Here is a 23,973-nt window from a genome sequence, read left to right as displayed (position 1 = left end):
TAACCTTCTAAGTGCTCCAGTTACGTGACCTAATTAATATTTATAAGTCGTGCTTTTCACCATAGTAGGATTCGGTGCATGAGGAGCAAGAAGGGAGGCGGAGAAAAATTGAGACATGAAAGAGGGCGAGGTCTTACAAGCGGAACAGGAAGAGCAATCATACAAGTACGGGAGGGGGAGGTAGAAGGCGGTGTTTATTTCCTTAATATGAATATTTTTATTTCAATTAGATATTTTTTCGAAATCCAGTATTGCATTTTCATCTGTAGAAAGACGATCTGTGCTGAGTTTATAACAAACGTGAGCGCCTCCCCTTGTTCGCCAGGGCTCTTGTCTTGCTTAGCCTGAACTTCCCGTTGCAAAAGTAGTAATAGGAAGTACGATTCATTCCAGCGAGTCGGTTCTTTTGAACGTGTCCATTCAAAGAACCGATTCAACTATTTTCGTACGTCACATCTCTGGTACGTCATCACGTGGTCTCTCACACTCCGGTTCTGACAAATTATTTCCCTGTTTGATGTTCAAACGTGGTATACTGCATTTTAACATGCAAGTAATTCTTGTCATGTTTATTGATTATAATTTGACTGGCAATAAAAAAGAAAAGAAAATCCAATACAATCATGTAAAACAATTCTGACGGTGTTTATTAGGCCTATAAAAGCATGTATTGTGTGCTTTTGTAGACATGATACCGCTCATAAAAACATAGTAATTTAGAACCTAAATATAATTGCATGTACATTAAACCAATTTATTTTACATCTCGGACTGTTTCAGTCCGACCAGTTTTGTGAACCGATTGAAAAGATCCGACTCGAAAGAACGGTTCGATCACGAATCGCTCACACATCGCTCTGCAGAAGCGCACAGATAGAGAAAGAGAGAGAGCTGCAGGAAAAGGGAACATCACGCACGGGTTGTCGTTGTGAAAGCAATTGTTCCTCCACGTCCAGACATCCATCAAAACGTATTTTTGCGCGTTATTTTAACGGGATTCGCCGCTCACCCCGAGCGTATAAAATACAGCGCGAAACGGTGGTTTCCTGCAAGGGGGATTTAATGGGAGTCTTGCATCGATAAAGCGCTTCTCCCCCCCTTGACGGACCTTCGCTCGAACCGAACCGGACTCGGGCGCTGTCCTCACCGGGGGGTATCCGATCCCAGTTATATTTTGACTGCGAAACCAACACTCCGGAGTCCGAATATGGCAGGTAATCTGAAGAAAGGTGGGGGGCTTATTGGCATGATGAAGGACGCTTTTCAGCCTCACCATCACCTCCACCACTCCCATCACCAGCCCGGGGCCGTGGACAAAAAGACGGTGGAGAAATGCTGGAAATTCATGGATAAGGTGGGTGGCTATCAAGCAAAAACACAAAAGAAAGATACCAGAGAGAGACGTTGCTGCTGCTAGCAGCCTCGGTCTCTAGTTAGCTTAGCCGGATGGCCTGCACCGAGGAGTCCTAATGCAATATGGCAGGGCAGCTCTGCTAAGGCAATTAGCTGAACGGTTTGCGGGCTAATAAACTATATTCAGCCGGCCAAATACTTCGGGAATGTCCCGTTTTAGAGAGTATGTCATTCGCGGTAGCCGTTCACCTCGGCTTGCCTAGCAGGACTTCTGAATATGGTACAGGGTCCTGTGCTAACGTTAGTTGTCCTAGCTTAATAGCTTGTGGTATTTCTCAATTGGTGAATATTGTTTATTGCGAGAAGACTAGGAATGCTTTGGACCTCTCTGTCCAAACGTAACTCCTCCTGGATGCCCACACGAACGGCGTGGAAATCACAAAGTTGGTTAAGCAACCGATATCTGACGTTCCTAGGCTTGTTGCTGGTCATTTAGTTGTTTAAATTGTCTTAACTTAGTGTAGACGTGGATAGTGGACAGTTGATGGATTGATCTGTCCTCTAAAACACTACTTGCTTCTCTTGTTCCTGTTTCTATGTAATTTTTTTGGATAAACAGGAAGCGTCACATCAACTTTTCTATATGTGTTAAGTGTAATACAGACCATTGTTCTATTCTGAAGCATTCTACCTAAATTCATAATATAAGAGTGGCTTAGCTGTATTAAAAGCTAGGTTTTTTGTTTACTAGGGATCTTTACAGGTATGGATGGAGCCATAAAAGCCTGGGGTATCAAATATGATCCAAACAAAATGTTTGTTTTTATATTTTGTATAAAGGTTCAATTAACTGTTCCGTTTAAAAAAAGAAAAGAAAAAAAGATATATTTCATATGTCAGACTTTACAGGGGTATTGTACTAAGAATTGAAGCAACTGACGGAATCTTTTACCAGCTTTTCTTGTAAAATGGTAAAAAAAGATTTTTTAAAACGGTTAGATGAACATCTGTCTACCAGAGTGGTTTTCTTGTTGAATATGCTGCCTCACAATACAAAAGTTTAAGCTGCAGTTCATGGAAAAAAGTTGTGGTTGCTGACCTCACACTTCCTGTGATGTTCACACTGATACATGAGTGAAACGGTGCATCTTTCACAGGGGGCTCATTTTGAACTTATCCTGTTAATATAGGAAACCACTTAGATGATAAAGATGGCATTTATTTAGTACGTTGTTGGTGAGATGTATGTTTCAAAGGAAAACTATTTCATTATTACAGAGAAGAGAAACGGTTAATGCTTTCTGACTTTGCAACTTCCTATTTGCTCAGTTTCACACTGTGTAGTTTGGTTAGAGCACATGACATTGTCTTCATAAGCAAATCTCCAAATTTTTGCAATTGTAAATTTCCGCTTTATGTAAACTTGTGCCGAGTCTAAAATTATAAAACCTTTAGTGAATGTTTGGGGTCAGTGATTCAGGATACTTGTCAGAAGTTCCACTTGCAAACAGACCTTTCTGAAAGAAATTTCTTCATAAGACTTAAACATTTGTTAAGTCTATCCTGACATGGCTATTTATTATTAAAATTAAACTTTTCCCATGTTATACATTGTTATATTTTCCCATTCCCCTGTAAATATTCAACCTCTTACCAAACCCACAAGAACACAGTGGTTGTTCTTCCCAGTTTGACCTTTAATATGCAAAAACTTTGCTTAGTCAAATAAGAATAAACAATAGTGAAATTCTGTGTTATTTATATGGGTTTCCCCTACATGTGTGTATTCACCTGGTTTACAAACACAAACGATTCCTCATAGGGTTTAGTAGTTATTAAACCACAGGCCAATGAAGAGCATTTTATTTGTAGTTGTTGATGGTAGGATTTTGCATACTATGGTGTGGTTGATCATGATACTATGAATACAAATTTAACACGATAAATGGAACTGATGCATATTTAATTATTTCTATTTTAATTGACTTCCTGGTGTCGTTTCTCATGTTTGAGACCAAGCAGATGTTTCTCTGCACTTTTGGACTATTTTTCTTAATTCAGATTATCACTGGCAGCCATAATGAACGCTGGTCTGCATGTGAACACGTAGACGTATGCATGTTTGCTGATAATTCTCAGGACGTCCTGTCGCCACGGTCTTATCTCTTGGCTGTCAGGACTGGGGGTGCATGAGAGCCAAAAGCTTTGGAGCACAAGTGAGACTGGATGGTGACCCCCCCACCGAATGTGATGTCATCAGCTCTCCCCACCCCCCAATCACAGCTGGTCCTGTACTGAAGACAAAATAGATAAGAGCGGCTGCAAGCCCTTGGAGCAGCTGCATGCAGCGCCAGCCTCTTATTGCCGGAACGTGCGCTTGCGGCATGGCGCTTCTCGGACTGCTGGGGTGGTGACATTTGAGCAGTTTCCCGTTTCCTCAAATTTCCCACCCGCGTCTTAATCAATAGTTCAGAAGGTGATGATGCGTGGCTTTAGTCCAGAGAGTGGAGAGCAACTATGTCTGAATTAAAGCAAAGGCTATTGGATCATCAGTATAGCCATTAAGTTGTTTAGCTAATGAAGTGCTTTGAGGGCATGCACTTAATCATGATGATTTATTCTCTATAATGGATTTTTTTTTTTTTTTCTTGGAAGATTTCAACAGCTTTGTGGCCTCCAGTAGGGTTGGGTGGAATGACTTTTAAGCTATTTTACTAATTAATCCCACCAAACATTAAAGTTTTTCACATTTAATCTCCAAATTAATGTAGAAACTACTTAAAGACAGTATATTTTAAATATTTGATCTAACAGGTAGGAAATATACCGAAATTGAAGTTATCAAACACTTCAGTCTTCACTACACAAATTATAAATGTAAATATAGATGAATCCTTATTAAAGCTGCAAAAGTTCAGGGTTTTCTCTTTGTCTTTTGTTCTTTGATTTACATAAATAGCCCCGTTTCCACCAAAATTACCAAGAACAATTTGTACCAGGAACTTTTTTCCCACCAGACCTGCTACTGTCTGCGTTTCCACTGCGGTCTAAAGCACCGCGAAGATTAGGCAAATTAGCCCAGAGACATGGGACTGCGCGCGACTGCTCCTCCCAGTCACCGACGGACAGTAATAACAATAACAAGTATGGAGGAGATTCAAGCAGTGCTGCTTTTGCTGGTTATAAATTGGTTTACTAAAGCAGTTATTAACAAAACGGCGGAAAAGAGACGAGCACTGATACTAAAGCGTATTCTGAAAGCTTGTAAAGCTAGATTTAAAATAAGACAATGTTGGTTATTATCAGCTACGGACATTGACCGTGAGATGGCTGAGAGGAACGCGCGCCATCAGACAGAAAGAGCAAGACTGATATTTACTGAACGCAGAATGAACCTTGCAAAAGACTTTTAAAAATTTTGGATTTAAAATACAATGATGCGTGAGCTCAACCAATCAGCATGTTCAGCACCCAAGTCCCACCCCCGAAAGTCCCTGAACTTTGAATAAGTACTACCTCGGGAGCAGGGCTGTTCGGAGGGGAAATTATTTACCCGGAACTTCATTTAGACCCTGGTTCCTGCGGTCGAAACACACCGAGTACCACCCCAAAGTTCCTAGTTCCAGGGGAAAGTTCCTGCAGTGGAAATGCGGCTAATGACAGACAGCAGCAGGTTAATTAGGCTTCTGTGACTTTAAGCACATGGCGCGGATCCGGATCTCACACATCCAATGTCCTCAAAACACTTTGCGTTCATTTAACACTTTTTTTTTTTACACATTTAAGACAGTGTTTGTGGAGATACGCAACAAAGCATTTTGGCATACTTGTGTTTTTCCATTCAAGCACAAAAGAGAACTCAACGCTGCCACGCGTTGTCTGAAGTAGCTGAAGTAGAGTCCCCACACAGAGGAGATTCACAGACAGCGTGACAGTACAGATTTAAGTTCTTATTTTTGCCTCTTAATTAAATGCATTGACGTGCTTATTTTGACAGGCCTGCTATAAATAGATAAATTAAAAAATTAAAATATATATATATCTATATCTATATCTTTTCTATATCTATATATATATATATATATATATATATATATATATATATCTATATCTATATTTATATAATATATATATATATATATCTATATATATATATATCTATATTTATATAATATATATATATATATATCTATATATATATATATATATCTATATTTATATATATATATATATCTATATATATATATATATATATCTATATTTATATAATATATATATCTATATTTATATAATATATATATCTATATTTATATAATATATATATATCTATATTTATATAATATATATATCTATATTTATATAATATATATATATCTATATTTATATAATATATATATCTATATTTATATAATATATATATCTATATTTATATAATATATATATCTATATTTATATAATATATATATCTATATTTATATAATATATATATCTATATTTATATAATATATATATCTATATTTATATAATATATATATCTATATTTATATAATATATATATCTATATATATATAATATATATATATATATATATATATTATATAAATAGATATATATATTATATAAATAGATGCCTCTTAATTAGACGTGCTTATTTTGACAGGCCTGATAGATAGATATATATATCTATATCTATATCTATATCTATCTATCAGGCCTGTCAAAATAAGCACGTCTAATTAAGAGGCATCTATTTATATATATATATATATATATATATATATTATATATTTATTTATATATAATTATTTATTTATTTATAATAAAAATGGCAAGGATGCATTAAATCAATCAAAAATGACATTAAAGGCATTTGTCGTGGTACAATTCGTTTTTTGTTTCAAATAAATGCTGTTCAGTTGAATTTTCTATTCATCAAAGAATCCAGGATAAATGTATCATGTTTTTCACAAAGATCAGCAGAACCATTTTCAATGTTGATTAATCTTCCTTAAGTAGAAAATCAGCATATAAAAATTATTTCTGAAGGATCATGTGACACTGAAGACTAGAATAATGGCTGCTGAAAATTCAGCTTTGCTATAACGTATTCAAATATAAGTTATATTTAATTGTAATAATATTTAATTGTAATAATCTTTACAGATTTCCTGTTTTTGCAGTAAATGCTGCCTTGGTGATCAGAAGAGACTTACTTTGACGCAATAATAGTGGTGAGCTTATTCTATTTTATGAAAACATCTCATTCAATCAGAATTTGGAGTTGGAATTACTAGTATGTTTTTAATATTAGTTTTTACTGTCTTTCCGATTTAGTGTTAATGTAAAGCTTGAACTTATGTCAGGAATAGTCATTTAATATGAATCTATAAATAGAAAATAATACCTTTTTATAGTTCTAGATGTTATGAAACTTTTAGTTTTAAAATGATACATTATATTTGTAAAGTATTCACTCAATTATGCAAAACCAATAGGCTTTACAACATAGTCATAGTTAACATAGTTAATATATTAATTTCCCATTTTGAGTTGCGACGAGAGAGAAAAAAAACCCTAACATTATATACAATACTATGATAAACTGTGATGGATGATTTTGGTCATTCCGCCCAACCCTGATCTCAAGTATTAGACCTCTTTAGCTTCAATGTGTACTCCGTGTCATTCCCAGTCACCAACTGTAAATGTTGTGGAAATTGAGATGACAGCGTAGTGCTGTAGTTTGCAGAACTGTGTCTTATGTGCAAACACAGTTGTCCTCGTATGTAGTTCACAAAAATTATTCTCTCTGGAATGCTCTTGTTTTGCGAGCTGACAAGTTTTGAGTGTGTATTTACGGGTCTGTTAACAGTTTTATAGCCCTTTAAGCCCTTTTTATTTTTCTCTCACACATATCATACTGCAAGAGAAAACTTGCAAAATGTTGGCCCACAGAGGACATGAGGTGAGTTTGCCGTTTGTTTTCTTGATCAATAGTCAACTTATGCGCGTTGGCTGCTGTGTTGTTAACGGACATGTATATTTGTTTTTCTGTAAAGCTGCTTTAAAACAACTTATAAGTGAAAAGTGCTATGTGTGTGTGTATGTATGTATGTATGTGTGTGTTATATATATATATATATATATATATATTATATATATTATATATTAGTGAATTGTATTAAACATGGATGTGAGTTTTGTAGTGTAAATGTTGAGTGTAATGTTATTGTATAAAACATTTTATGCGTTTATGAGCAGATAAGATTCATCTCGGTGTACACTACTGTTCAAAAGTTTGGAAAGAAATTAATACTTTTATTCAGCAAGAAAAGAATGCCTTAACATTTCAAAATAATTCTTTCTTGAGCATTAAATCAGCATATAATGATTTCTAAAGGATCATGTGACACTGAAGACTAATAGGATAAGTAACAGGAATAAATTAAATTTTTAAATAGAAAATAGTTATTTTAAATTGTAATAATATTTCACAATGTTTTCTGTCTTTACTGTTTATTTGATCAAATAAATGCCACCTTGGTGAACATACAATAGAGACTTCTTTTGAGTGCGTAAAAAATATTATTCAACCCAATACTTTAAACACTTTGTCTCTTTCGCCTATTTCCTTGTATTTAGAGGGGCGTCTATGTGTTTTAAATTAATGTCAGTGGACTGTTGTACAAAACTGCAGCCATTTCAGGGCAATTTTCAAATTGTAAGCCATTTACATTGCTTATATTGTTGTTTCTGGCATTGTAGCAACCCGCCATTTTCTCTGGATTCTCTTTTGCTGCTCAGTGTTTTGAAAAGATACCATATTTAACATAGATTTTTCTTTGCTCTTTTGCAGGTGGTACGGTTATGCCAGAACCCCAAGCTGGCCTTGAAGAACAGTCCTCCGTACATTCTGGACCTTTTGCCAGACACCTACCAGCATCTCCGCACCATCCTGTCCCGCTATGAAGGCAAGATGGAAACGCTGGGCGACAACGAGTACTTTCGCGTTTTCATGGAAAACTTGACCAAGAAGACCAAACAGACCATAAGCCTGTTCAAAGATGGCAAAGAGCGAATGTTCGAGGAGAACTCTCAGCCCAGGTGAGCACAGATGGGTTTCTGTAGACACCATCTCTTATTACAGCATTTCAGGTCACCGAATTTCTGCTCTAAGGGGCTTTATCGGCTCTAAATGTTCAAAAAGATGTTTGTTATGGTCTGTAGTGTCCAAATAAGGTTTTAACATTTTCCATTTGACGAAGGCGTTGGGTTAGGTGTGAAAGCAGACGTTAGAGATCTCAAGCCACCTCTGTGTAGACGTTTCCTGGGGTAGTTCATGTTTTTTGGAATGCTCTGCAACTTAATTTGGTGTGGGAGGCAAAAGCAGAAGCAGTGAAACATGGTTTGTCAGTCCTTGAATCATGTGAAACCGGTTTCTTGAAAAAATTTGAGTACAGGTTACATTGAGTTAAGCTGAAGCTCAAAACGTATATCAAAGATGCAAATGAAGTCGAGCATGCAAGCGCTCACGGATCAGACAGGGGGCTGAGATCGTATCAGGTCTGTGGTTCTTCTCCTTCTCCTGGAAACGCTTGACTCGCGTGTGTGCGCATGTGTGCGGACAGAGGAGGAATGTGTAATGCAAATAGGACTAGTCACAAGAGGAAGAGCTTAACTGAGGCCCAGACCTTGCAAGTAACAGGTTGGTTTTAGGGTTTCCATATGCAACCTTCATTAAACCCACATATCATTTGTAATTTATCTTGGTATACTTCTTCCTCTGTCTTGTTTGTAAGTTGCGTAAAAGCACTGAAGCCTGTTATTTCATTTCATATATTTGGCTTAAGTTTGATATAAAATGACCCTACAATATGATTTAAAAGTTGGATGCTTTATTTAGAGAGTTGAAGTCCTATACGTACTCGCAAGTCCCAGACATTTTCCCTCAGGAACTGCAGCTTGTTTAGTTGATTATAAACATCTTATTTATGTCCATACTTAATTTCCATCATTCTTATAATCACACTTCCTGTAGTACAGCAGCTTCTCATACCATAGTCCTGTCATTGTGCCAACTGTCATTCCATATTGTTCATACTATTTCACTTCTCTGAAACTAGAAAGGAATTGCCAATCTAAACATTTAGAGGATTTGGGACCTTAAGAGCTTTCATACGAAATCTTTTTGCATGATGAGGGCCTCTTTTTGAGCCGCTTTGGTGGCAAATTCTCGAATCTTAGCTAAAGCTTTTTCGTGTTGTTAGACCCTGTAGCTTTACTTGGTGTGGCTGAGGGGGCGAAGTGTTCGTATTGAGTGAGAAGAATTTAATGATTAACTCTGACACACAAGTCACGCTTTGCACCACGCAGACACTGCTCTTCCTGTTAACGCACTCACTTCCCCTTCCTGTTTCTCCTAAGCCCCCATCAGCATGCACTGCTGAGGATAGCGAAAACCTGCCACTTCTTACACTTACTGTCTGTGACAACTCAAGCTTTATAGTAGGGCTGCACGATTATGACAAATCATAATTGTCGATTATTCCCTTGAAATTGTCATTGCGATTATCACAATTTACATTGAATGATGTTTTGAATAGCTTTTTTTGTTTGAAGCGACTACATGCCATATTGTTATATCAAAATAAACAAGCTGAAAACACTCTTCCTGAAAAACCTTTATTGATTTTCTATAGCATTAAGCCTCCAAAGTCAAATATACATTGGTTTGGTTTCTTTAAATAAAAAAGTAAAAATATGCATGGTATTATAATATTATACTAAAAATAAAAACAATGGGGGGAAAACTTGAGAACCTGTAGAAAGAAAAAAAACACATTAAGTACACAGAATAATATAAGTGGACTTTTTTTTTTTGTAGTTGCAATTACATTTTTATTGAACGATTACATAATTGTGGCATCCGTAATTGTAATCACGATTACAAATTCAATTAATTTTGCAGCCCTACTTTATAGGAACGCTTTCAGCACATATTGGTAGTTGGTACTACTGAAGACTGTCATAGATCTCTAGACCTACATTCAGATTCATGCACTCCATGTCCTAATCATAAGAACTGCTCTCCACATCTAGTGCTTGATAGCAAAATTTTGGCTTCATCCACTGAATCCTTGATATTGATACCTAGAAGCAAACAGACAGTAGTCAGACTGTCTAAAAACATAAAGTATAAAACTTTCACAAATGTTCTTCATAATGAATTTTGTTTCCAGATAAATTGTCCAAATATTCCTGAAAAGTTAATCATGAAAATTACGGCTATTCACTTGTTTTGCTCAAATTGACGAATACAAATATGAATAATGACACAGTGCATTCATATAAACTAGGAAAGGTTTTGCAACACATTGGATATGATTGTAATTACATAATTAAAATAAACTATTGATGCATTAAATTGGGCATTGATGTATTTTTGCACCCTAATGCTACATTCACACGGGGCGTTGGCATTAACGCTTCTCATTTACTTTGAATGGGTGACGCATCCGTTGCCAAACTGAATTGTGGATTCAGTAGCGTCATGTCACTGGTGTTGCTCGCGGCAGAAGTGTCAATGCAGGCGTCAGCGAATCAGATCGCCTATGCAAATACCCTAGCGCAGACGCTAGCCAATTGCGCTCATGATTTAATTTTGCTTTCATGCTTCACGTCACGCTTGCCTACCAAAAAATGTCATCAATCCTGAAATTGATATTGCACACTTTTCCAGTATTCCATGCAACCCTAGTGCTGCCTTAAGGAACAGTCACAAACGGTCTTTTCATGGCTCGACAGTAAGTGCTGCCTGATGGCCCGGAGCCAGCATTAAGGACGCTTGGGACAGAATTGTCACTTGCCCAAAACATTATAATTTTCACGTATTTAAGTCTTGTCAATTTAAACGTTCAAGCTATTTTTAACCATTCAGATTCAAGCACAAGAGGACGCAAAAGAGAACTCTATTCAGTACTCACACGCTGTTTTCTCAAAACCAAATACGCAAAGTTCGGACATGCGTCCTTGGTAGTTCGGACTTGGCAAGTTCGACTCAGGAGTACAAACTCTGGAGGACGGGAGGACAAATGTAATAATTTTGCAAATATAAGAGGTAGTATGGATGATCGATTATACCGGTAGAGACCGTAAACTGGTAGAGCTTTTGGACCATCGCCTCAGTGCAGCTAGACACTCTCAGTGCTGAATGTCTGTCCCAGTGTTGGCAGCATTTGGTGCCAGAGTTCTCAGTCTAACTGTTGTACTGATGTTTTATGCAGATGCTAGGGTGCACTGGAGCTGTCAGTGAGATATGTACAGTGAATAATTTGTGGTGCACTGTATTTTCACACAGTTTCAGCATACTGTTAAATCTTCTACCACATATTTATCTCAGAGTTTCCTTTATAAAGAAATGCATAATGCACAGTGCTCTGATAACCATCTCTGTGAAATTGCATGTGCTCTCAATTTAGGTAGCCTGGGGTTAGGTGTGTGCCATACATCTGTTGTCAATTAAGCCAAATCATTTTGAATAGATTTTCTGACAGATGTTGTATCCTAAATTATCGTAGCTGTATTACATACAACTATCATAGTTTTATATTATGTGTCCATCCATGCTTCATTGTTCAGATCGCTAAATTTGAACCATGCATGACTTTCCGTACTCATGTTTCCCTCTGTGGTTAGTTTGGTTATCTTTTCATCTTATCTACATGTTATAGCTTTGCATGAAAGGATTATTTATAGAAACAGGGAAATGCACTGCAGATAGGTGAAGTTAGATGCACTTTTAGGCGCCGATCTGTCATAAGATGAGTTAAGTCTTAACATCCTTTTACATGTACATGTTCTTTCTGTGAATTGTTTTGAATTGGGAGAGTGTAAATGAGATGTTTCCTCTGTCCTGGTCCCAATTTTCTGACACAGTCAGACTACATAGATGTAGTCGGCACGGAGAGGACTGCCCACTCATGGGGGAAAAATTCACATTTACTACAGTAACTACAGTTTCTTGGTTTTGTTTTGTTTTTGTTATGCCATGTTTTGTTTGTGAACATTTCGCCTGTAAATAAATACTAAAAGTAGACTTCAGTGGATACAAGAAATTCAGCATTAAGATTATAAACGCAAGCATGTCTGCAGCAGACTTTAGTTTTCAAATTGTATTAAAGGTTAATAAACAATCCTTTTCTCTGTTTTGATTCCACATGCCGTTTTTTGCTCATAACTTTGATAGATCATAGATTATGGCACATCACTATTTACAGCAGATTCTTAAGATTAAAAAAACGCAACATAATCCATTGTGTCGATCACAAGATATTACAGAATGATGTAACACATTTGGCTAAAAATGTTCCTCTCTTACCAGCGTGGAATAACAGAATAGGTATCATTTTAAAGCTTAGAAACTCTGCTTTTAACCCATCTAACCATTTTGATCAACTCTTAAGAAATGCTGAGTAGTCCCTATTAACCGCAGTGTACCGCCCGTCGGCGCCACCTAGCAACGAAAACATTAATAATCATATTTTTCCAAACTGCTGCCTTGAATAGGTGTAATTTGAAAACTTAGTCTGAACTTTACAATGCATGTAGCCAATTCGATTAACTCCTTAGTAGTGTTGAGTGATTTGCTGATAAATAGAAAAAAATGTTTCCTTAATTTATTTAGCTAAAAAGAAATATGTAGATTCAGTGTTTCCCATAGGTTGAGAATTTACTTGTGGTAGTGGGCAGGAAAAATAAAATTATTAACAACAGTAATGTGCAAAAAACAAATTTTTGAACATTTAAAAATGTAGGCTACCATTGTTCTTTTATAGTATCACACTGAACTGACCAACAGCTTCAGTGATTATAAAAGGAGCGCTATTTAGGTTTTCTGGGTAATTCAGTCACAATTTGAAGAAAAGTTTTAGTTTTTCATGAGACTTTGTGGCTTACTACTTTTGTCCTTATATTTAAGGAGTGGAAATTGCTAACAATTCTATAAGTGGTCCTTTGCCGTCATCTACTGGTTATAGTGGTAATTTCATGTCTTTTTTTATTTTTTATAAAAGCGCTTGTTTGCCACAAAGTGGCCTACACCTTTAAACATTTTAGTTTTACAAATCACATTATCACATTTTAGGTGCTGGAAAAAGTGTGAAGCACTTGAAAAGTGCTTGAATTTCACTCTCAAAAGGTTGTACGAAGCCTGGAATGAATGGCAACATTACAAAAAATATTTGACTATTTCTGCCACAATACCATGTGGTGTTACTACATCAAATCCATGGTGAATGTTAGTGATTTGTGGACTGAAACCCCTGAACTTTGTTCGTGGTTTCCACGTCAGCGCTGTTTGATCTGATATCTGTGGTTTATAAAGAAGAATTGTGGCTGAACGCTTCCCACTAGATCTCGCAGTATCAATGTTATTAATTCTGCAGTGAATTCAAACACTTTCTCACTGGATCTCCAGTGCTGTGTTGTAACGGTGTCACGTGATCTAGATTAGCCCGTGTATGACCTCGTGCTGTCTATTATTGCTCCGAGCTGATGAACAGTTCAGATCAAACGAGTAGCGCAGTTCTGTTCCGCTTTTGTTTCATTTGTCGTTTCTCATATGTAACAGAAATGGCAGCTCTCATCAGTTGCGCTCATCAATTTAGTTGCACCAGCAGGGAAAAAAAGGTTGCAAAATGCAACCATTTGGACGCAGTCTGGAGCTTGTGGACTGGCCTGGTATTCAACGTGCAGTTGATCTATTTTGACGCTTTGAATGGCGAGTCGATAATGTGTGAAACACACCAGTTTCACAGTTAGCACCATAGACTGTATAAAACAAAGTTAGCACCCCCTCCCCTCTCCCTCTCTCCCCCAAAAAAAGGTAGAGCTTATGTATGGGAAACACTGAGATTTCAAGTGGCATTTTTACTCGTTACTTCATGAAACATGCACAGATCATAGAAAATGGTAGAAAATATTTGATAAAACTTTAAAAAGTGTTCTATCAAACGATACCTACCTTTTGACTCTCCTTGATATTGTTTTGGAGTTATAAGTCTTTTACTTTTGTGTGTCACTCCGAATAAAACAACTCTAAAAATGCCTTCAGGCCTTTTTTTTTTTTGCACCCTCAGATTCCAGATTTTCAAATATCTGTATCTCGACCAAATATTGTCCTATATACAAGTTAGGGTGTTTTCACACTTGGGTCCTCTTTAAAAGAACCAAACTCAGACTCCTTTAAATGGACCAAGAGGTGAACCAAGTGAAAAAGGAGCCAGTTTTCTTCACGTTCACACTGTCCCTGTACCTGAAAGAGGACTCAGATTAGCCTGGATGCCAGCCGAATTTAGCCCCGCCCACAATTTGTTTTGCTCGGGCAATTCGGTCTGGACTCGCTCCATAGAGGAGTAATTATGCCCGAACAGAAACTGTTCGGACCAATGAAATTGTCAGGGCTGGCTTTAGACGATGATGGACAGATGATAAACAGTAACGTAATCATCCACGTCATCGAAGGCTCTTGGGTTGAATTTGCTCTTATCCTAAACGGAGAACTTGTTCGTATATGCATTCACCTTCACTATTTCTCTCAGAAACGATGATCGTGTTGGTAAGTACTCTGTGTATCCTTAAATGATTTTATTACTGGCAAAGATCGTTTACACTCTTTTCTTGTAACGTTACTTAATCCAGCGTGCGTGCAGACAGGGTTTCCAAGTGTTTTTGCAATGTCGCGCACAATTGCTACTCAAAGCCTGGGTACTTGAAAACTGTATTTCGTACCTAACCGCGGGAAACGAGGGCGGAATCACATTATATTTGGCAGATCCGTCAAGGGTTGTGTGCTGAACGTGCTGTCATAGCTTGGAATGCAAATGTATTCAGGGCTCTGAGAAAATCGCGTTGTTACTTTCGTCCCGTGTTACTTTCGCCCCGGTTCTCCCCTACATATTCTTGCACTAGCTATATCACACATCCACCTTTTGTAAATAACATTTATTTTGAATTGTTTTCCTTGAATCATGTTTATTTTATTGCAGAAAGCAATGACAACATCAGCATACAAAAATAAACAATACAATAAAATAATTTATAAAAATGCTAATTAAATACACTGCTTTAAAATTTCCAGGTAAAGTAGGTATGCCTAAAAACAGCATTCAAGTAAGAAATGGAATAATCACATGAAAACTGCATATTCTTCACTGAATGACGTACTCCACTGGGGCCTATACCATGAAGCCGGTTTAGCTGGCTAGCCAGATATGTTTAAGTTAAGTTTGTGCCAATCCTGGGTTTTAGGTACCATTAAAGTAGTTTGGCTTTTAGCCGTGTTCATCTCCATAGCAACTTACTCTCCACGGCTAACCTGCTCCAGGGCAGGTTATGTTCTGGATAAGACATCTCAAACTGAAATTGGACCAATCAGCTGTGAGCAAAGTGACACGCCTCTGATGCAATTAAGTCACTCCCTCTGTTTCTATCCAAATTAAAGGTCACTATAGCAAATGGTTTTTAAAGACTAACGCGTCTGGCTTTTAACAATGCTTATTTATAATAATAATACTTTTGAATGATTTAGATATAATTTATGTAATTATACCCTTATATATTTTAGTTAATCAATCATTAATAGGCACTTAGTTAAAATTAATATTAATAGCCTATATAAAGGTCATACAAATAAGCTTTAAAATCAATAAACAAAGCTATAAAAATGACTACATGTGATCTTAAATGTTCAATTCTCTCTATATATCAACTAAACTAACTTCATAACTTTTACTTGCATTGACGTATAATATATTTCTTTAAGTTATCCTCTTTCATAGACAGCTCTTTTCTTCCTGTCTATTTGTTTAAATTCTTAATTTTTCAATCATGTAATATTCTGCAGAAGAGAGAAATGAATCTCAGCTTCACTGATCCACAGCATGTGATTGGCTGTTCACTACTGATGTCACCGCTAAACTCCTAAACTCAGGATCAAAGCCTGAGTTGACAGAGAAAGCTGATGATCAGCATCATGGGACCAACAAAGCCTGAATAGATTGGTTTGGTTTTGTCAACTCAAAACTAATCCTGTAACCCTGAGTTTGTTTAACTACCATCATGGTACAGGCCCCATATTCTTATATTAGGCTAGTAATACAGATGTTTACATTCACTTAAGCCAAAACCACTTGTTTATGTGTGTTTTTGACACTTTAAGATAAATGCAATAAGACGCTAAAGATTCTGTTTAGCTTCCGTTCGCTTTAAAGGGGTCTGAGATCGTTTGGAGTGTTCACATATGGGCCAAAAATCACGCGAACCGCGCTCTGATGTATAAATCTCAATTTAAAAAAATTTACTTGTGGTCCAGGGTCGCAAATGAAATCTGTTTTGACAGGAAAATACAACAATATCATATGCATGTAGCGTGTCAATTATGTGATATGTAAGACCACTCTCGCGCTCGCTCTCTTTGCGTTTGTGAGGAAAAACACAAACGCTCTCAGCTCAGTGACAGCGAGCCAGACGCCTTCACACTACAATTTACTGTGCGTCAAATACACTGCATCCCCTGAGATCAATTGCAATAGTGCACTTTAAAGACGGAGTGTGACACTTTCAGAGTGATGAGTGAAAATATGTGCTTACTTGTACTTGCCTCTAACTCAAACACTGGCAAGTGAAAAATAACAATTTATTAACCAATGGCAATGATAGACATTATTTAGTCATCTAGCATGAAAATCTAGTCGTAAATTTGCAAGTGATTTACAAAAACCTCTAATTGGAAATCAGAAATCAGGCTGATCATTGTCTATTACACTTTACAACCAAAATGGAAGGATGCAGATAAAATACGAGTGTGGCAAGCAGGGTGGGGCAGAGAGCCATGGGGACGGAGCGAGTCTGGTGGCACGATTGCTAATGAGCTTCACCTGCATGCCACACTTCTTTCTCCCACCAGTTTCAGTTCTCCCACCAGTTTTAGGATGCATTTTCCAAAGCACATTATCACCTTTGGCCCTATTTATGTTATCCTGAGATTCTTATCAGTTTTGCTACATAATGCTTTCACATGGATACATTTGTTCTGTTTGAGTTCACTTTGTGACCGTTTGAGTTGCTTTACATGGTTAAACTTGTGAAAAATTAGGGCATGTTTGTGTGAAGTTTTTCAGAAAAAAACTGAGAAAATTGAAATGTGTGTGAACTAGTGAAATGTGTTTATAGTTTTGAGAAACGTGTCTTGAACTGAATTAATGTTTGAGGAAATTGGGCCAAATTGATTCAATTACAGTGTGTTAGCAATAAAAAAAAACTGTTTAGCGAGTTGGATTGTTCTCAAGGGATTGCAGGATCCAAGTAATCCTGAAATGAATGGAGCTGAGCAGCCAATGATTCGGTTTTGTGTATAAAGTGGTAAACGTGTATAAATGATAAACATGTCTGAACTTTGGTCAAAGGGATGGTTTTGTCCGTTTTTTTATGAGTTTGTGCACACAGGGAGTGCTTCGGATGGAAACACTGTTAACACGTCCGAGGATTGTATTGCAGCTCGAGTTACTACGTCCTGCATCTCGCTCCACACAGAGCCAAGCCGAGCCCAGCTAAGCACGGTCGAGAGACGCACTCAAGCAGTGGGACATTGTATTTATTTATGGCCTACGGAACACTAACTGATAATGCAGCTCCCATACTCTTGCTAAATTATTCTCCACTTCTGTCTGAAGACATAACACGCAACAGAAATGCTTCCCCATCTCTTTCGCTTTCAAAGTCCCAGTTCTCCTGTTTCGTCGTCAAGGGTTATGTTGAGCTGGCATTCAGTCAGTTCTTCCTCTGAAACACTGCTCTTTAAAGTGATAGTTCACCTGAAAATGACAGTTCTGTTATCATTTCTCACCGTCATATCATTCCAAACCTGTTGGACCCCTATTGCCATTCAATATATGGACAAAACGAGACATTCTTCAAAATATTCATACAAGTTTGGAACAACCCAATTATCGAGTGGTTGACCCATCACTGTACTAAAATTGGTAACAAAATTAAAGTGTCCTTGAGATCATTTTTAATTTTAATAATATCTCTAGAAACTGCATCACCCCAACCCTGCACTATCGTTCATGGTCCGTATTGAAAACTTTTGTTCTGCAAGTATGCATTAAATTGATCGACGTGACAATAAATACATTTTAATTTTACAATTGATTTCTATCTTCTTTTTGAAATAAATGCTGTTCTTTTGAACTTTCTATCAAAGAATCCTGGCAAAAAAAAATATCACAGGTTTCCACCAAAATATTAAGCAGCACAACTGTTATTAATAATGTTTCTTGAGCAGCAAGAATCATATTAGAATGTTTTCTGAAGGGTCATGGGACACTGATGCTGAAAATTCAGCTTTGCCATCACATGAATATTACATTTTTAAATATGTTCAAAAATAAATATTTATTTTAAATGATAATATTTCATTATATCACTGTTTTTACTGTATTTTTGATCAGATACATATAGCCTTGATAAATGGATATTTATTTCAAAAACATAAGTTTTATAGATGCCAAACTTTTGCAGTGTATTTAAAATTAACATAAAATATTATTTATGACCCATTCTGGCAAAATGAGTCACAAGGAGCAAATTTTCAAAACTTAGTTATTTTTGCGCACTCTTTTAAAAAACCTTCAAAATGATGATATATATTCAACATTTTTTCTCATTATACTGCAATTGTTTGATTTAACATGAATGAACCAGGCAGCCTAGATTTTAAGTACCGCTTAATGATACTACTGTAACGCAGAGATCTAAAGTTACACATCAGATGTTTTTCCCCGACAGTTATTTCGAATAGACAGATATTTTTAAATACTGTAATTCTGTGTATATAGGGATCACGTGCGAGAAAGATTTGTTTACATCAGCATTACATCACATTTCATTGGTTCAGACTCGAGCCATCGAGAATTCACTATAAATATAAAAACGATACTAAACTTGTGCTGAGGGGAAGGGCCAATCGTTGAGAAGCGAGCAGAGAAAAACTGCATTTTTCATGGACAAAGGAAAGGTGCTCCCCTCAGAAAACGTACAAATAAAGATACTTTAGATGATTTGGGATCGCTAGACGAGGGCTTAATTTGTGTGTGAACTTCAAATTTGTTTTTCACTTGTTTTGCCTGTAGCTCGTAATTAGCCTGTGCACATTCCGACTCATTTTGCCAGCACGGGTCACATTTACATAAATGAATATTATTAACATAAAATAGGCTAAATAGGAAAATCAACTAATTTGGTTTTGAAATGTCTCTTTACATATTTACATTTTTGGTTTTCAGGGATGATGAGCTGTCACACAACCTGTTCATGTTGGCTTCTGCTTCATTTGACTAGCTTCTACCAAGTGACGGATGAGGCTCTGTTTCTTCTACCTTTTTGAGCCTATTTATTTTGCTATCTCAGCTATGCATGATTATATGGTTAGTTGATTTTATTTGCATTTTCAGAACCGACTACTCACCAGAGGACGACATCTCTTGTAGAAATTAAATGACTTCAGATGACACAATGGATGAGAATAGACTTTCAGATCATTGAACAATTTTTTTTTTGTGTGAGTTCGTTGAAACTCGCTGTGCTCCATGTTCGTGTATTTTATTTAAAGGGTTGTGTGTGTGTGTGCGTGTCTGTGATGTTTGCTTGGGTGTATGACTGCTGTCACCACCACTTCCTGACAGAGATCCGGTGTGAAGCCAGTTCTGGACAGTTAAATTTGTCAAGGGGTGGCTGCGTTAACGAGAACACCGAATCCATGATCTGTTTGAGTATTCTCATGCACAGTGTTTAGACCTATAGTGTCCAGTGGCAGAGAAAGTTCCTTCTTTAGACACTCACAAGTCTGATATTTGGGGAAATATTAAATGTTTTAGAGAAGTTGGCTGTTGAAATGTGCATTAGTTGAGCAATTGAAATAGTGTAATCTAGTGCAAACTGGCTCATGTGTGTGGACAAATGAAGGCAGGCGCTAAAGAGACTGTAGGTGTGACTCTTCTGAACTGTAGACTCTTTGATAATCAGCCGTGGGCATGAGCGGACCGATCTAGCTTTCTCCTCTTGGCTTGGCTGTTTTATCACTGAAAACAGGAAACAGGAAGGGAGCAGCCAGCTGCAGGTCAAAGGTCAGGCCAAAAGAGGAGGGAAGCTGACAAAAGCACAGTATCTAGGCAGGGCTTGGCCTACAGCAACAGCAAGGAGAGGCCGGCCAACCGAGAGATTGGGGAGGAGGAGGGGTCAAATGGATTGTTTTAATGCTGGCAGTCATGAAACCGCAATAATGAAGCACTATTGCTGTGCCTGAATTTCCATACTGAATTTGATGAACTCACTTCTCGACCATTTATAGGTATATACTAGAGCCCGACCGATATGGGATTTTGGGGGCCGATATAGATATAAGGGAGTAAAAAATTCCGATGCTGATATTCTTTGTGTAAATTATAGTACATTACCATTTATAAGTTTGGACACACTTTCCCATTGGTGTCCAAACTTTTTACTGGTTCTGTATATATAATACAGTATGTACATAATATACATACATTGTACATCAATACAACAGAACAAACATACAAATGAAAAACTGTTCTTTTCAGGTTTTTCATAGGTCTAAACTAGATTTTCAGGTAGGCTACAGAAATAATCAAATGTAAAACATCATTTCATAGTCTTCACTGTATAAATATAGATGAACCATTATTAAAGTTATTCAGTCAAGAGCAGTGAGGGATTTTGTCCTCCTGTCTTTTGTCATCTCGTCTTTTTAGAGAAAACGCGTCCCTGCCGTTTGATGCGCAATCTCATATAAGCAAATGCATATGTAAAATAACGCGATCATCAACATTAAACGGCTTATAAATCAAAACTAATATTATTGAATGAAATGTCGACCCAGGACTGTGAAGCTTTGATGGACTCGATCTGTTACTCCATCTGTTTTGATCACCGATCTGAATCCCTTCTGTATGTAAGTTAGTCTTTGTTAAAAACATGATTTTCTCAGCCTTTTCCTCAAAATGTTCCCTTTTTTTTCATGAAACATACCCACTCGTAAGGTCACTCACTTTTATGTGTTGATAAAAAAGAATGCATGAAGCTAGAATAAAAAAGAGTCTGTTCTTTCTTTTGATATATTGCATTTTCAGATATTCAACAAGATATTCTGTGGGGCATGAAACTTAAACGCTGGTGGTGACTGGCAAATTTCATGTTTACGTTCACTGAAGACACAACGGACTATGTTTACGATAATGCTTGACTTGACCTGCCTTTTGACTTAAATTTGTGTGAATATTCGCGCGTTGTGAGACACGTGGACATGCTTGGGCGCTCGTTCATATCGGTGGCATATCTGCGTCATATACGCCAATGCCGATATATCTGCGACAGGCTCATATCGGTCAGCCTCTATATTAGGGATGGGCATTTCAAGCAAAAATTATATTCGACGATCGCTGGGAATTATTCGATTTTTATTCGAAAATCGCAACTCCTCCCCCGCATGCACGCATGTAAAGGCTACACGCGTATAAACAGAGAGAGAGGGAGAGAGACCATTCACGCTCTCAATCTGTAGGATAACAAACTGTTTAATTCATTAGGGAATAGGCTATATCAACTCAAGCCATATATTTATTGTAACATGCTGAAAAACATATGACTGTAATGTGACATCGCCCCAAGTTACCTGATAAATGCCACAAGTCTACAGCGTGCGCGTGAGACGATGTGTTATTCTTCTGTTGTCTCAGGGCGTTTTAACTCTGGCATTTTAGTTCGGAATGGGGCACGGTTAGCATTAAAAATTGCTAATGTGAAAGCTTACCTACAGAGCTTGGTGTGCACTGAGGTACCGAACCCGAGAACACACAACCGGAGTTCGGTTGCTCTCGGAGCTGAGCCGTGATTCACGTGAATGTGCAAACACTCGGGTAGTAACCAGCGCATGCGTTTTAGCCGATTACAATGTCATTAGTTCAATAACATACACGTAAGAGATGATAGTGTTGATGATTTAGCTGAGATACGATCGCGAGAGCGAGCCTGCAGTGTATTAGCGCATAGAGTGCAATCAGGGCAGCAAATTAATGGCAATTCACCGTCTCCTCAAAAGAGTCTGTTTGCAAGCAGCAAAGCCGCCTTCAAGCGACACACATACGGTAAACCCAAGTGTCGTTTACTCAGCTACACATAATAGCACCAAATTAATTGAAAAAAGCCCATATTGACCCGCGTTCTGTTTTCTATCACGCCCGTGCACGTCTGTGATGACGTAAGATGAACGCAAAAGCACCAGGGTTCAAGTTGAGTGTGAAACCAGACCAACACTGCGGAGGCGGAGGGAAGAATCAGACTCAGACCGCTGCAAACGTGTCCAGTATAAAACACCCTGAGAGCGGACTGGCAGCTTTTAGGTGCGTTATTGGCAGCGCCTCTGGTTACATGAACGCGTCAGCACCACATCAGCACCGACAACATGGGGATTTTTTTTGGACGATAATCGCACATACTATTCGATATTCTATAATTAAATAACTAATCGAATATTCGAAAATCGCGACCCATCCCTACTCTATACACTTAAGGCTTGCAAATGTGCACTATAAATACATTCCTGGTCCTGGGCATAATAAATCTATCATGCTTGCTGACATTGATGCCTTTTTACTCAGGTCTTGTTTCATACCACAATTTAACCACAACTTTCATGGTACTTTCAAACCCATTTACCTTAGTCATAATTAATGTAGCGCAAATGAAACCAAGGTTATGAGATGCAGAGGAATACACTTGTCATTCCTCTGTATCTTAATGTCATTGGGTAATTTCGCATACATTTGTTATGTCCCCAACCCCCCTCCCAACACGCACGCATTTTTAGTTAATAAATTTTTTTTATCCACTAGAAGTTTTTTGGGGAAAATATTATCAATGTTCTGTTGGCCGAAAAAATCAATACTGATTATCAGGCATATTCAAATGGCCTATTAATGGTTAAAGTGAACAACGAATCGAAACAACGGTGCAGCTCACACCACAAGTGCACAGGGTAATTTATGGTAATGATCTTTCTGTGCTATATCTGTCTTATCTAGAGGTAAAAGCACTTCATTCAAGCTCTTTCCGTTCTCTGTGCTTTTCTCTCTCTCGAAAAGATGCTAAAGCACCACATGAAGAGCTGCAGATGACATGGTTATTTTAACTACAGTAGCAGAAAGACTGTGAGCAGTAAAATAGATGGATATACTTTCGCTAAAACACTGCAGAAATCAACAATGCTGCAAATAGTTATTTTTATCTGTCTTATATGACTCTGACCGTTCAAACCAGGTTTGTGAAGAGAAGTTTTTTCATCTACATTTAGCATTATTAATCAGCATGTTAAGGGCGTTTCAAAATAAACCTATAAATGTTATAACTGGGAAAATTATTTGTAAATGGCAAGTAAAGACAACATAAACTTTGAAATTACTAGTTACTCCTGATTAGCGAGTTTTGATTTATTAAATAGTTTGTTTATTTTTAGTTGATACTTATTCTAAGCAAAATGTAAAAAGG

At 37.2% G+C, this 23,973-nt stretch overlaps 1 protein-coding gene across 3 annotated transcripts in view; it reads left to right on the top strand.

The window, feature by feature from the left end:
• The first annotated feature begins 859 nt into the window (after positions 1 to 859).
• The window catches only part of cbl (Cbl proto-oncogene, E3 ubiquitin protein ligase), a 40,099-nt gene continuing 16,985 nt past the window's right edge, over positions 860 to 23,973 (top strand). For 2 of the 3 annotated variants that reach the window (XM_079824292.1, XM_079824291.1), the window contains exons 1-2: positions 860 to 1,354; positions 8,210 to 8,457. In XM_079824292.1, coding sequence (XP_079680418.1) covers positions 1,208 to 1,354; positions 8,210 to 8,457 — 395 coding nt within the window. In that variant the 5' untranslated portion in view covers positions 860 to 1,207. Of the gene's footprint in view, positions 1,355 to 7,279; positions 7,319 to 8,209; positions 8,458 to 23,973 lie in introns of those variants that run through there. The other variant, XM_079824293.1, reaches the window with a different exon arrangement.

The sequence above is a fragment of the Gobio gobio genome, assembly GCF_949357685.1.
Source record: "Gobio gobio genome assembly, chromosome: 8".
Lineage (NCBI taxonomy): Eukaryota > Metazoa > Chordata > Actinopteri > Cypriniformes > Gobionidae > Gobio > Gobio gobio.
This window is presented reverse-complemented; position numbering and strand designations above follow the sequence as displayed.